At 42.5% G+C, this 16,553-nt stretch overlaps 1 protein-coding gene across 1 annotated transcript; it reads right to left on the reverse strand.

Annotated features, from left to right (window-relative positions):
* Window positions 1–5,607: 5,607 nt before the first annotated feature.
* On the reverse strand, window positions 5,608–7,734 carry LOC133451795 (tripartite motif-containing protein 16-like). The gene has a single exon (XM_061730939.1). The coding sequence runs from the start codon at window positions 7,621–7,623 to the stop codon at window positions 5,950–5,952; it is 1,674 nt and encodes a 557-aa protein (XP_061586923.1). The 5' UTR covers window positions 7,624–7,734; the 3' UTR covers window positions 5,608–5,949.
* Window positions 7,735–16,553: the final 8,819 nt, after the last annotated feature.

A 16,553-nucleotide genomic window follows, 5' to 3' on the forward strand; every position in this document is an offset into this window, starting at 1 on the left:
GTTGCATGAAGAAGTTGATGTGCAAAAAATAAGCACAATGAGAGTAAACAAAAAATATGGCAACATGAAAGAAAGCCCCATGAACACCAGAGAAAGAAAAATCAACTGTGACAGATGTGGCTATAAACATGAGCTACGAAAATGCCCAGCATATGGACAAACATGCAATAAATGTGAAAAGAAAAATCATTTTGCAAAGATGTGTCGTGCAGGCAGCCAGAAAAAGTCACACAAGATGCATGCAGTTGAATGCAGTCGGGAGAGTGCTAACAATGATGAAGACATGTTCATTGGGACTATTGGAATAAAAAATATTGGAGCTGTTGATGAAGCACAGAGTGAAAATGACAGATGGACTGAAGAACTGATAATAAATGAAAAGAGAGTAACATTTCGGATTGACACTGGAGCTGACTGTAATGTTATTTCAGATAAAACATTGCAGGCTATAAAAAATGACAATAAGCTTTGTGCATCTCACTGCAGGTTGGTGGCATACTCAGGTCACAAAATGAAGCCACTGGGCAGAGCATCACTCACCTGCAAGTACAAGGGTCAAAAACACCAGATTGACTTTGAAATAATAGAGAAAGATGCTCCAGCGATACTTGGAAGAGAGACAAGTACAAAATTAAAAATGGTGAAAAGACTTTACAGCATGGAGAAAACAGATGACATACTGAAAGACTATGAGCATCTCTTCACAGGACTTGGATGTCTGCCAGGTGAACACACCATAAAGCTAGACCCGGATGTAAAACCTGTGATACATGCACCTAGGAGGATCCCAGTTGCTCTGAGGGACAGAGTGATTGAGCAGCTTCACAAAATGGAGCAATCAGATGTCATCACGAAGCAGTCTGAGCCAACTCAGTGGGTGAACAGCATGGTGACGGTTGTCACTCCACAAAAGATCAGGATTTGTATGGATCCTAAAGATCTTAACACGGCAATAAGAAGAGAGCATTATCCACTTCTCACTGTGGAAGAAGTGGTATCACGCATGCCTAGTGCAAAATATTTCTCTGTGCTGGATGCAAACCAAGGGTTTTATCAAATAAAGCTGGATGAAGAGAGCTCCAAACTGTGTACTTTCAACACACCGATTGGTCGGTACCGGTTTAAGCGCCTTCCCTTTGGCATCTCATCAGCCAGCGAGGTGTTCCAGAGAGCTGTGGCCCAGATGGTCGAGGGGTTGGACGGTGTAGTCAACATTATTGATGATTTGCTGGTTTGGGGTGACTCCATTGAGCAACACGACCAGTAAGGGTGTAATAACTGCCATGAAGTCTATTTTCTCTAGACATGGGATCCCTGACATTGTTATCTCTGACAATGGACCTCAATATGCAAGCGAGGAATTCAGGAGCTTTGCAGAAAGATGGGAGTTCAGTCATTTTACATCGAGCCCTGGTCATGCACAATCCAATGGTCAGGCAGAAAGAGCAGTGCAAACAGTTAAAAGACTGCTCAAAAAGTCTCAGAAGGATGCTGGTGACCCATACATAGCACTTCTGGAATACAGAAATACGCCGCTGGAGAGCGTGGGACAGTCTCCTGCCCAGATGTTGATGGGGCGTCGGTTAAAGACAAGACTGCCAGCCTCCACCTCTCTTCTCACTCCTGACAGGGCATTCAGTGTGCACAAAGGGCTGAAAGACAGGCAAGCGAACCAAAAGAGATACTTTGATCGTCATGCTAAAAGGCTGCCTGAGCTGCACGCTGGAGAAAATGTAAGGATGCAGGCTGGGGACAAATGGAAGCCAGCAGTGGTTCTGAAAGAGTATGATCAGCCACGTTCATATGTGGTGCGCACGCCCGAAGGCAGAAGCTTCAGGCGTAACAGAAAACATCTCAGACAGATGGCTGAGACAGTGTTTCCACCTGCTGCTGAGAGTAATGTGACTGATGATATGGACTGTGACAACACTCTGCTGGCTGACAGGGTCAGTTCACAGGCTCAGGCTTCAGAACCAACTCAGAGAGAGGACGCTTGCGGCTCATCTACACTCACACATCCTTACCAGACCAGATCAGGCAGAGTGGTCAAGGCTCCACTGAGATTCAGGGAATGAAAATGTGGAAATGGACACTTTGAGTGTATGACTGATTTAATGTTTATTATGCCTTAGAGCTCACCAGGGGTAAGATTTTGTTTTGTTGTTTATTCCTGTGGACTGGCTTTATTTTCTTGAAGAGGCATATTTATTTCAGTGATAAGTTACTCATTTATAAAAATGTGTCTGATTTTATGTTCTATACGGTCTTTATAGTTTAGTAAAGAGAAACAGTAAAAGAGAAAAGAAAAAAGAAAAAAAAAATCTTGAGAAGGGGGATGTAATATATTGTGTTGTTACTGTAACTTTATTCTGAAAGGTAACCGGATGGGGGGCGGAACAAGACCTCCGGTTAGAGTTATTGTATGAGGTTCGGATGCTAAGTAAAGTTCTAGCTGTGGCACGAAAACCTGGTCGTCCTGTCAAGTCATTTTATAAGACTAAACATTACAATGGCGTTTCCCGACACGTCCAGGATACAGTGTTTACCCTGAAAACGGTGCAGTAACAAAGATCAACCCCTCTGAAGGCTGGCAGCACCAAAGCTGCTCCAAAGCTGCACCAAGATAGCACCAAAGCTGCACCAAAGCAGCACCAAGATAGCACCAAAGCTGCACCAAAGCAGCACCAAGATAGCACCAAAGCTGCACCAAAGCAGCACCAAGATAGCACCAAAGCTGCACCAAAGCAGCACCAAGATAGCACCAAAGCTGCAACAAGGTAGCTCCAAGGTAGCCCCAAGGCTGGACCAAGTTAGCGCCAAGGATGCACCAAGGTAGCTCCAAGGTAGCACCGAGGTAGCACCAAGGTAGCACCGAGGTAGCACCAAGGTAGCACCAAGGTAGCACCAAGGTAGCACCGAGGTAGCACCGAGGTAGCACCGAGGTAGCACCGAGGTAGCACCAAGGTAGCACCGAGGTAGCATCGAGGTAGCACCAAGGTAGCACAAAAGCTGCACTAAGGTAGCACCGAGGTAGCACTAAGGTAGTGTTAGGATTTCATGAAATTGTCAAGAGGTCGAATAATCTAACACTGGTGATTTTCTCTATACTGTATATGCAAAGTAATCTCCTATTCAGCAGTTCAGCTATAGGGCAGCTGCTTTCATGTAGGCACGGAGTCAGCCTCAGTAGACGGCTCGACTGCGCGCTTTAGATGCAGATGTCAGATAGTTCAAATAGATACCATTTGTTAAGAAAGGACAATGGAGAGAAACAGATGTTTAGCATTGGGGGGTCTTATCTGCGATCTGGTTTGCCACCTCAGGTGGGAAACAGTCAAAGAAGATGTAGAGCTGGAAGTGACATGTTCGGGGGTTCTTTCCCGTAGCTGACTCCACCAATGAGATTCAGGTGTAATTTCTGTTACAATAGTCTATTAGAAAACTATGTTAAAAGAATCCATTCATGTTAATTTTTCAATGTTCATATTATTATTGTTAGTATTTATTCATATGCACTGAGAAATTTATGTTCTATGGTCTATGTATAGGTCTATGTAATTCTTGTAGACATAGACAGGTTGACTTTTGATGTGTCATGCACAATGTACATTTTTTTTTTTTTTTTTTTAAGTTTTAATTGGAAAATCCAAGTTGGGCTCGGTCAGTCGTTTGACTGGTTTAGTTCTTAGAAAATCCAAGTTGGGCTTGGTTTATAACGCAGGTTAGAGTCCCTCAGGTGGAATTCCTGTAAACGCTGTATTTTTCTGTTTTAGTCATAGAAAATTCAAGTTGGGCTTTGTTATAACACGGGTTAGAGTCCCTCAAGTGGAATTCCTGTAAACGCTGTATTTTTTTCTGTTTTAGTCATAGAAAATCCAAGTTGGGCTTGGTTTTAATGCGGGTTAGAGTCCCTCAGGTGGAATTCCTGTAAACGCTGTATTTTTTACTAGGGTGATGTGTTCAGCTGTTAAAATAAAGCTGATGGAAAAGTCGGGAGCGCACGGAGTGACTTCGTGTAGAAGCTTCTTAATCCGACAGCTCCATCCAGGGAAATTAATCCATTTGCAGCTGGACATACCACGTGTATAATTTTGTTTGTGTGAATGTTGTCTACTAAAATGATCGATGTGTGGTATGTACCTCCGGCCGGGAAAACCTTGTACTTGACACATTGAAAGTTGTATTAACCTGTGATTCTATTCCACTAGTTTTTCTTTTGGTTCACCAGACAAACGAACACAAATCTTTCAGTAGCACCAAGGTAGCACAAAAGCTGCACTAAGGTAGCACCGAGGTAACACTAAGGTAGCACCGAGGTAACGCTAAGGTAGCACCAAGGTAGCACCGAGGTAGCACCAAGGTAGCACCGAGGCTGCACAGAGGTAGCACCAAGGTAGCACAAAAGCTGCACCAAGGTAGCACCGAGGTAGCACCAAAGCTGCACCAAGTTAGCACCAAGGTAGCACCAAAGCTGCACCAAGGTAGTACCAATGTAGCACTAAGGTAGCACCAAGGTAGCACAAAATCTGCACCAAGGTAGCACCAAGGTAGCACAAAAGCTGCACCAAGGTAGCACCAAAGCTGCACCAAGGTAGCACCAAGGTAGCACCATAGCTGCACCAAGGTAGCACCAAAGCTGCACCAAGGTAACACCAAGGTAGCACAAAAGCTGCACCAAGGTAGCACCAAGGTAGCACAAAAGCTGCACCAAGATAGCACCGAGTTAGCACCGGGGGAGCACCGAGGTAGCACCGAGGGAGCACCGAGGGAGCACCGAGGTAGCACCGAGGTAGCACCGAGGGAGCACCGAGGTAGCACCAAGGCTGCACCGAGGGAGCACCGAGGTAGCACCAAGGTAGCACCGAGTTAGCACCGGGGGAACACCGAACACACACATGCGATTCTTGAACAGAATCTCAGGCTAGATGCGGTTTTTGATCTCATTGGCACGATGGAAAAGCCCTTGGAGAATTTGGACGCTCGGCTTGGCGGGAATTGACCACAAATGCATCTGTTTTGAGTCGCCATGGAGATGAACCAGAGACTGAGCAGAGCGCTTTACAGAGAACATTATTCATTCATCCACATCCTCACTGGTGGTGGTAAGCTATGTTTTGTAGCCACAGCTGCCCTGGGGCAGACTGACAGAAGCGTGGCTGCCATATCACTTCAAAAGGCCCCTCCGACCACCACCAAACATTCATACACATTCACACGGGGCAAGGTGTCTTGCCCAAGGACACTACGACAGCAAACTGGGACAGAGCGGGATTCGAAACGCCGACCTTCCGATCATTGGACGACCCGCTCTACCACCTGAGCTACTGCCGCCCCAATTACTCCCAATTACTTAATCAGACTCCATTACTGGAGTCTGACCCAAATATGCAAATATCGATTCTACAACCTGACCATGACAGAGCGGCTTGGCAGGCTGGTCTAGTCCAAATCTCCCTGGAGGAATGAAAAGAAGACGCCCTGCGCCCGTATCAGAACATTACCGAGCTGATAACATCAAGAAAAATGGCTGGGGAGCAGATCTGGGACATAGTCCATTAATTAAAAAATCACACACACACATAATGGTAAATTATAGAGTCACCGTCACCTCACCAAGAACTCTTTTATTTACATTTTTATTCAAACAACCAAGAACAGATTTAGACATCAACATCATCCAATCTGCAGATCTGCTGGTTTTTATGTTCAGGTTCATGAAGCTGAAGAAGAATAATGTGATTAAAACATAAAGACACATTTAGAGTTTCAGGTTGATCAAATAAAATAGCCTATAACATCCCATAAATGACCAGAAATAAGAGTGAAACTTGCAAAACACCTGAACAACAAAGTTCCTCTACAATCAGAGTTTGAGACGTGGATCTCTGAACGGTGAAGAAACATCACAACAATCAACTCTGACTCATAAACACGGAGAAGGAAACGCGTCTATCTGAGTTTACAGAACTCAGCTGAGGCTCCATGACGGTACTCAACCCAAACTCCAGCGTAGAGCGGCTGAGTGAAGGAGGTCTGGACTCTGTGGAGGAGGGTCATGGTTTCAGAGACGCTGTAGAAGGACAGAACTCCTGCTCTGTGATCCAGGTAAACTCCTATTCTGGAGCTCAGAGGACCTGAGATGGAGGTTCTGATGTTGTTGTACAAAAATCCATATCTGTCTGAGTCACAATGTAGTGACCAAGATTTGTCATTATATCCAAATACACTCTCCCTCCCTGATCTGCTGATATGCTTGTATGAAACTGTTACATCAACTACACATGTTTTCTTCTCTACCTCCCAGTAATGACGTCCAGTCAGACTCTCTCTACTCAGGACCTGAGAATATTCAGTGAATCTGTCTGGATGATCAGAATAAGACTGACGTTGATTCATAAAAGTCACCTTTCTGTTCTCCTCTGACAGTAACAGCTCTGTGTTTACTGTGTTTGGATCCAGAGTGATTTCACATGAATATTTCAAGAATCCAGCTCTGCTCTTTGGTTCTGGTTGTGGCAGTAAAACATCCACATCAGTGATGGTCAGTGAGATGTTTGTCCACGTGTCTCTCAGGATGTCCTGTAGTTGACCTCTGACCTCTGACACAGCTGCTGTCACATCCTGAAAGTACCTGAGAGGACGGATGCTGATGCTGGAGGAGTGTGTGGACTCACTGAGTGGTGACAGTGAGGGGTAGTTGTGGAGAAACTGGTTGTGGTCCTCGGTGTCTGAGAGCTGCTTCATCTCAGCGTCTCTCCTCTTCAGCTCAGTGATCTCCTGCTGCAGCTTCTCCTCCAGCTCTCTGACTCTCCTCACTTCAGTTTCCTGCTGGGATCTGATCTGCTGCTTCACATCAGAGCTTCTCTTCTGGAGGAGAGAGATCACCTCAGTGAAGATCTCCTCACTGTCCTCCACTGTTTTATCAGCAGACTGATTGACGGCCTCCACCTCCTGCTGAAGCAGCTTCACATCTTTCTCTCTGTCCTGGATCTCCTGCTGGATTTGTTGTCGTCTCACCTCCATCTCTCTCTGCCTCTCAGTCCTTTCTGCTACAACTGAGACTATGTCGTGGCCTTTATGTTCCTCCACAGAGCAGAGATAACAGATAGACTTCTGATCAGTACGACAGAACATGTTCATCACCTCACCGTGACGGGGGCAGATGTTGTCCTGCAGGTTCTTGGAGGGATCCACCAGCTGGTGTTTCTTTAATGGAGCCGCATCATGATGAGGTTGAAGGTGTTTCTGCCAGTAATAGGCCAGACAGACCACACAGATGATGATGATGATGGCTTTCAGTTTTCTTCCAGAGCGGAAATCCCAGGCCACATCTTCAGGTCCAGCATAGCAGTGATCAGCAGGAGCAGCTTGGAGTCCAGTTTTCTTCATCTGCTCCACTAAAGCTGCTAACATGGTACTTTTCACCAGCTCAGGTTTCTGTGTAAAAGTCCGTCTACACTGAGGACAGCTGGGGAGTTTCTCCTCTCCTTCATCCCAGAAGTTGTTAATACATTTCATACAGTAACTGTGTCCACAGGGAATAGTCACCGGATCCTTTAAAACCTCCAAACAGATCGAACAAGATAAGGTTTCCTGGTCCAGCTGATCTCCTTTCTGCGCCATTTCTCCTCTCGATAACTGAGACTGAGACAGTTTTACTTCCACAAGGTGAAAATAGTCTGAGCTCTGATCTACAAATCAGGTGTGCAGAGAACGGAGGCTGTCAGCTCTGTGTTCAGCTCGTGTTGTTCAGATCCGTCTTATAGCTGCAGATCTGCAGGGGAGGGAACCAGGAAACCTGCTCAGGCTGTATCTGCCGGTTTATGAGGCTCAGAGTCCAGCAGGATAAGATGTCTGAGATAAAAACACTTGAACTCTTTCAGAACAGGAAACGTTCCTGTTTCAAACTACTATCAGTGTCACGTTCCAGGTTTCCAGGTCGTTTTAACGCTAGTTTCTCAACAATGACACAGATACATGTTTAACTTGGACTCAAAGCTGTTCTTGGTTGTTTGAATAAAAATGCGAATAGAGGAGTTCTTGCAGGGGGCAGGGAAGGTGTTGGATAATGAGGGAGGTGTATTTATTATTGTGTGTGTGTGTGTGTTTTTATCAGGGAACTATGCCCCAGATTTTCTCCTCAGTCACCGTCCTTGATGTTATCAGCTCGATACAGTTCTGATACAGGTCCAAAGGTGTCAGGAGTGAGTGGGGGGGGGGGCAATGCCAATGAGTTCCAAAACCGCAGCTAGCTTGCAATTCTGTTCAAGAATCGCAGACTAGCTGCAGTTTTGATTTTGACTGTCGGTGGCACAGCTGATCCCTTCAGTGACATCAGGCAGCTCTGAAAGGGCCAGAATAACTGTCCACGTTTTCCAAATTTGTCAATATGCCAGGGAACTGCCAGCCCCAAAAAGCAGAAATCCTGTTAACAGCTACGGAAAATTGAGCTCTTAACTAAATTCACAAATCTGGCCAAATGGCCAAATGGCTCAATAAGATTAAACTTTTATTCAGGTTTTCTTTTTTCTGACATTATTGTAAAGGCACTGGCAAAAAAATTAAATCACATCTTATAAGACACTCAGAAAATATCTGTGGAGCAATGACAGTCTTTTTTTGGGGGGGGGGGGTTCAGATCTGTCATTTAACAGGATCATAAAAATTCAGGGTCCGGAGTTGCTGTGGAAGCTTGAAGTGCTGGATTTGTCCAACAACAGAATCTCTGCCATTGAGAACATGGATACACTTGAGAACATCACTCATTTTGCAATTGCAAACAACCTCATCAGTGAGATAAGCAATGTAAGAATACTTTATTGCAGAGAATACATTTGCATTGATGCATTTATATTGCAAGCATCCTTTGACTTTCATGTTTAACTGCGTATAAAATGCATATTGCAGAACTGTCAAACGACTTCATCCAAATCTGATGCATTTCATAGGTGATGTATCTCAGGAGGATTAAGAAGTTGTACCAAGTGTACTTTTTCGGAAATCCTATCTCAGAGGAGGATGAATACGTAATGTTTATTGCTGCCTTTCTTCTAACCTTGAGGGGCCTAGACAAGATATGTTCAATTCAATTCAATTCAATGTATTTATTTGTTGACAGGGACTGTACATGTTGATGAATACAGGTGTAAACATGTATGGTTATAGCCATAGGCTAATTTCCACCATTTGTCCCTGCGGCAAATAAATGCCAAACATCAAACATAAAATCGGACACCAGCAAACAAGGAAGACAAGATATAGCAACGAAGGACAACATTTAAAAACACGACTAAGCTAGATAAAATCAATAAGAAATAAAAACATGTTACAATTGATACCAGTAATTAAGTGACCGTCATGTTTAAAGTGTTAAGTGCTTAAGTGCAAGAGAATTAAAGTGTTAATGCAGATTACACATCGTCCCATTATTTCTTTAAAGTGCTCCAATTTTCTTTAAAGTGTTCCAATGCTCAGACAAGAAGACAGTAAGTATACATCATGGCGTATGTAGCGGACCCTTGGTTCCAATAAAAAGGCGGAGAGATTCATACGGGTGCTCAAATTTTATTCTCATACCGGGCACCGTGAAAACTAACGGGAAGATACAGAAAAAAGGAAAAAGGGGGCATTAATGTAAATTAAATTAAAAAACATTCCACAATTAAACATCACATACATACATACATCACATTTCATGATTCCATCCGTAAACAGAAATATAAAAGATACATTTATTAGAGCGCAATCAGTGACCACTATTCAAATTCTAAATTTATGAATATTAAAAAATAGCAAAAGCAGCTTCATTAAATGAAACAGAACATCCCAAAGATTTAGAATAATACAAATACCTTGTTCCACTACCAAAGGTGCTTGTTTGGAAAGTGTCAGTGATTGATGCCTTCAGGGAACCATCCCGACAATTAATCACACTTGAAAATAAACAACAACAACCCAGATTAATGTCAAATAAAGAAAACCCATAAAATAAGTACCATTTTAATTAAGACCCGTCATCAAATTGAAACTTACTTTACGGGAGAAACAGCTGAGGTGCAACAGGTGTGGAGATTACGCAGCAGAATCATCCCCTCCCCTTTCTACCTTTGCATCTCCACTAAACCACACTGGTGAAAACTGACCACCAGGTGGCAGTTAAAACAATTTACTGTCATTTACAGTGTATTTTGACACAAACTGAAGCTTGCATCTTGTGTATATGCATTACTTTATACTCTTACCTCCTGTTAAAACAGCATTTTTTTCATCATTTTATAGAAAAGCATGACTTTTTTCCAGGTGTATTTTGCTATATTGATCCTGCATACGATAACTGTGCCATACTTGACTGTGCAGGAAAAAGCATGTGCCGACTACAAGTCCACCCTTGACAACTTGAAGAGCTGCAGAAACAAGATGCTGAAGCTCTGATGAGGAAGGATGCTGAGCTGAAATTAGTATGTTCAAAAAAGTATGTTCAAGCTCATGTTTGTTGATGCACTTCATTAAGCATGCACACATTATGCCTCATTTAATTACTTCTCTTTTGCAGGATGCCTTTGTAGAGTCTTTTAATGTCCCCTGTATGTTTAAGAGCATGTTTGAAGATGACCCAGAAGCAGCAAGATTAAGCTGATTCCAGGATTCCAGGAATGGCTTCTCACCTTCAATATCCTTTTTTCCTCTAATATTTCTAGTACATGTGGCTGTATTTGTGACATACAGTGCAAACTGAGCAATTTCTTCTTTAAATTCCTTGACCTTGCAATTACATTTGAGGACCGAATGATGAAGCTGTTCAAATCCTTATTTGACACCGGGCTGGCTGAGCACAAACGTAGGGAAGCAGAGCTGAATAATTCATAATTAACAATAATAGCAATAATAGGCTGACAGTATGACATACTACAGGGAAAAAGCAATTGAGGTGATGGACAAGTATGACGAGCAATATGACGAGGTAAGCATTTTCAATAAGACTTCCTTTTATACTTTTTTTTATACTTTTTTTTAAACTTTTTTTTATATTATTAAATTATTTGTAAGTTGGTTGAATGTGTTTGAAATGTTTTTAAACTTTTTTTTAAATTATTAAATTATTTGTAAGTTGGTTGAATGTGTTTGAAATGTTTTTAAACTTTTTTTTAAATTATTAAATTATTTGTAAGTTGGTTGAAGGTGTTTGAAATGTTTTTAAACGTTTTTTTGTTTATTTATATCGATATAAAGAATCACCTAACACTTAGCAGGACAGTTGACTTTATATTATGCTTTTATTCTTTTCTTTTATCTTATTTTATTGATTGTATGACTGTTACCTTTATTTTATGTCTTAACGTTTTTATCTTTGTCCCAGTCCACCCCTGGTGAGGGGGGTTCAGAAGGTTTTATTGTTTTTGTTGGTTTCATTTTGTGTAATTTTTTTGGTCTTTTTTAAAGTGTTTAATCAAATAAATATTAATTGGTAATTCTGATTGGTTTATAACTTACCGGAGTGAATTTAGATTTTCCAATGAACCTAAATAGTTGGTGTTTTGGGATGTAGGAGGAAACCAGAGCTTTTAGTAGTTTAGTTACTTTCCACCGTATTCCTGTTAAAGATATACATTACTACAAATGACTGAAGTATCTAAAGTATCGATACTTTCATCTGAGAATCGATTTTAGAGCACACAAACATGGTATCGGAAGGATCGATATTTCAGTATCGATCCGCACATCACTAACAGGTGGACGTGCTTCTGCACTGGTCCAGAACCAGCTCTGGAACCGGTCTGGAGTCATGGCCTGTCCGTACGGTCGGGTCCTGGCCTAATAAGCATATGGTGGTTTGCTACTGGTGGAACCGGGCAGGGGTGGCAGGGGCCCTAAAGTGGGGGGGGGGGGCAATGACCCCCTGCCCCCCCTGTTCCGGTGCTGTAAAGCCGTGATTCCCAACCCCCGGTCCCCGGACCGGTACCGGTCCGTAGAGCCGTTACTACCGGGCCGTGGAATGGCTTGTGTTCCGATCATAATTAGGGCTGCAACGATTCGCCGACGTTGTCGACAAAAAGCGATAATCAAAATTGTCGGCAATTCTCACCAGACGGTTTTTTCCCAATGGAGTGAGGCATCTCACTTCACTTTAACTCATACAATCTCTGCCGAGAGCCGTCAGCGCAGCTTTTTTTTTTCTTTTTTTTTTTGCGTCTCCCCGCAGCAGACGACTGCGCTCACTGATCAATACTGCAGATGCTGATCAATGATATGAGCAGGGGTCCGTTTCACAAAGCAGGTTTAGTGAAAACTCTGAGTCTGTTAACCCTGAAATGAGGGAAACTGAGTTTTCCGTTTCACAAAGGGAGGTAACTCAAACCAGAGAAAGAGAGGTAACTCTAGTCTGTTTCACAAAGAGAGGTAACTTAAGCTCTCGGTCAGTTACCATAGTAACAGACGCTCTGAACCTAACCTGGTCAGTTACCGTAGTAACAGACGCTCTGAACCTAACCTGGACCAGGTTTATATCAATGAACCTGGAGTTTCTCTGCGTCTCCGCCTCTTTCAGAGACACACGCACATTTGATTTCCTCATTCATTCAGTCAGCAGGCGAGTTTTGGCAAAGTTCTGCCGTCTGTCATTAAAAACAGAGTCAGTATATATATTAGAAGTCCATTGTCACGAACATGGCATGTCCTTTTGATGAAGACACAATTGATGAAGGTGCAGAATTAATGCGCAGAGAATTAAATATTCGTCGGGAGATGGTTATCAGACCACGTAATACATGTATATTACATAGTCTCATTACAGGCAAAGCAATATATGTTAATCCTTTATTTGTTATAATTTTGATGATTGAATTGTTTAATGATTTCATAATATATTCTAATTTTTTGAGATTTTTTATTTGGGGTTTTCATAAACTGTGAGCCATAATCACCAAAATTATAACAAATAAAGGGTTGAAATATCTCACTTTGCATGTAATGGGAAATAATATTTGTTTCACCTTAAGTTGAATTTACTACGAATGAAGTTTTGCAATATATTCAAATGTTCCGACCTCCACCTGTATATTATTACATGAATAAATAAGAGCATAATACAGGGGTCTCCAACTCCGGTCCTGGAAAGACCTATCCAGCATGTTTTAGGTGTCTCCCTGCATGAATGACAGCAGCAAAGTTGAATAAAATATCTATTTTTCATTGAAGTAGCCATCTTTCTCGTGTTTATTATCATTTGCCACATAATTAAAGCAACCTCATACTAAATTTAAGAAAACAATTTTTGCATTTTTTTGTCATATAATTTCATCCAAAACTTGTATAAATCGAAATGTGTTTCTTTGAGTGGCAGCCCTGTCATGGCTTGGCGGACAATAAGTTCTGGTACCCGACCGGACTGAACAGCGCCATGCACAGGTGCTGTATGCAGGTTAGGTACAGTCAGCTGCAGAGCAAACCTCCATGAGCCGTTTCTTTACTGGTTGTTCGAGTAAAAGAAATAGTGATGAACAAGTGGAAAATCCTACCAAAAAGAAAAGCAAAAGCTTTAATCGCAAGTACGACATTATGTATATAAAATACGGATTTGTTGCAACGGGCGATTTGGAGGCGCCAAACCCACTATGTATTTTATGTGGAGAAACGCTCGCCAACGAAGCAATGAACCCATCCAAGCTCCAAAGACACTTAAATACAAAACATCCTTCTCTCAAAGACAAACCAGTGGAAGGAAAAAACGTGAGTTAGATTTGCAGAAGCAAGTTTTAAAGGCCACAACATCAGCTAACGTCGCTGATGATAGCCTGCATTGTAAAATGCATTGTTTTTTTCTAAAATGTTTATTAAAATTGACATAAATTGTCAACCGGTCCCTGAGCTTTTTGTTTATACTTCTGCTGGTCCTTGGCACAAAAAAGGTTGGGAACCCCTGCTGTAAAGCACATCTTTCCCTGTACTTTCCTGCTTCCTGTTTATGTCATGAAGAAAAGGAGCTAGACATGTCTGGATGAAGGTCTGAAGGGTTTCTTGGTTCTGACTCTGCTGCAGCAGATGTTGGTGTTAGACCGTGTGAATGTCCTCAGCTCTCACCTGCTCCTGCAGCCTCAGTCTGCAGGTGAACCGGGAGCGTCTGCAGAGCCGCCACGGTTGACGGTTCTCCTCCTCCATGTGACTCCTCCGGTTCCCCGTCAGGGTCACATGTTGCAGCTCAAGCCAATCGCCACGTCAGCGTTCCTACAGTCCTGTTCAAAAGTTCACCCTCCCTCTCGGTCGGAGGTTTTTACATATCTGAACAATAAAAACAATAAAAGAATACGACCTCAGATAAACGACACATGACCTTCAGTCACCAACCACCTTTATTATGTTCCCCAGGTAATAAACTGGCTGCTGCGTTGCACCGTTTCATTATCGACTCAACAAAAACAACATGCACTGGTTCATTTATTTATGTTTCAAAATGAAGGTAGAAAATGTGGAAGTTTCACTGAGGTTCTGGTTCCTCTATGATAGGAATCGTTTGGACCTACAGCCCGTTTTCAAAATACAAACTCTCGTTGAAAAGGACCCACTTTTCATCTGATCTTACGGTTTACATTAAAAAACACACACCGACATCAGACTGGGACAAAAATTAGTAAATGTAGGGCGTCAGAGTCAAAAAAAATGTCTTGGAGTCATAATAGACAACAAACTATCCTGGAAGCCACATATACAGTACATTAAAGCTAAAACATCCAAATCAATTGCAATATTACACAAAGTCAAACACCTTCTTAATCAATCATCACTATACACATTGTACTGCTCCTTCATACTTCCATATATGAGCTACTGTGTGGAAGTGTGGGGGAACACATATTAAACAAACATGGTTACAATATTTAAACTTCAAAAAAGAGCAATAAGAATTGTAAATAAAGCAGCCTTTAGAGAATCAACAAACCCACTCTTCATCAAACTGAGAACACTCAAATTTAAGGATCTGGTCGACTTCAAAACTATACAAGTCATGCACAAAGCAAATCATCATCAGTTGCCACAAGACATCCAGAAGTTGTTTCAAATAAAATAAAATAAACACAATCTCAGGGGAATAAGTCATTTTAAAAAACATGTACGAACAAACATCAAAACCCATTGTGTCTCAGTGATGGGAGTTAATCTGTGGAAAAACTGCAAAGATGAAATGACATCATGCAAATCACTAAGTAAGTTTAAACAAATCTTTAAAATCAATACTCTTAATGGATACAAAATGGAAATGGACAGCCAATGACCAAAGTGCCTTGCTCAGCTGAACCACCTTTTCTTTCTCTTTTATGCTTTTCTTTTGGAGTTCTGAGAAATGAAGAAATTGTAAAAACAGAACATTAGAAGGGCTAGGACTAGAAAAGTTTTTTGAAAATTCATCCCACCTTTCAAACAGAAAATTTTTATCTACATATAGATGTGTCTCTTTAATTTGCTTTGTATTGCTTATGTTTAGTTTTTTTGGTTTATACAGTTTATGTATTCTGATTATTTTTGGTTTTAATCTGTTTGAATAAAAAATGAAACACCTGATCCTGATTCATGACGCCAAACTGCCAAAATCCTTCCACAGGGCCTGATGGAAACAAGGATGTAACCCGGACCTTGTCTGTATGAGCAGAAAACTAGAATCCATAGCTGTGAAAGAGGTCATGGACCTGATCCCCCACCCCCAGAACCATCCGGTCTGTTCTACAAGCAACAACCAGCCCCTTCCGCCGAAGGCTGACTGGCTGTCATTCCAACAGGAGACCGAAGACTCCATCCCCAGCATTTCACCACACCCCAACTACTATACCATGTTCACAGAGCTGCTGAACAGGTCAGCCAGGGAACACAGACCCAGAGGATGCCAGACCCAGTATATCCTGGCTTGTTGGAAACATCCAGCGATCTACTGATCGCCTACAACAGGGAATACCACTAGGACACTTTCTCCTCCACCACCAGGGAACTCGGAGAGATCCTGTTGAACAAAGTCGGGGAAGATCGAATGCAAATCTGGAAGGAGTTGATAGAAAACACCAATATGACCAATAACAGCAGGAAGGCATGGGCCACAATCCGCCGCCTTGGTGAAGACCATGTCCCACCACCCATGCTCACAACAGTCACAGCAAACTCGGTTGCAGCACACCTGGTGGCAAACGGTCACAGACCCATAGAAGAATACCACCGTACAGCGTTACAGACCACCCACGACCAGCCAGTGCTCTCACTAAGCCCTTAGAAGAACTCTGAGCTGCAATGAGCATGCTGTAACCTGGCAAAGCAGCAGGAATCGATGACATATTCCTGGTGGAAATGATACACCTTTGACCTGAAGCAAAGACCTGGCTCCTAGCAATGCTGAACTCATGCCCAAAAGCTACAGACCCATTTCCCTACAAGCTCTACGGGAGGCTGTTACTCCAACATCTCACGCCACTTATAGACTCCAAGCTTACCAAAGATCAAGCTGGCTTCCGCCCTGGCCGTCCCTGCGCTTGGCAGCTACTGAACACATTGAGGACGATTTTGAGTACAAACTCATC

The sequence above is a fragment of the Cololabis saira genome, chromosome 10, assembly GCF_033807715.1.
Source record: "Cololabis saira isolate AMF1-May2022 chromosome 10, fColSai1.1, whole genome shotgun sequence".
Taxonomy (NCBI): Eukaryota; Metazoa; Chordata; class Actinopteri; order Beloniformes; family Belonidae; genus Cololabis; species Cololabis saira.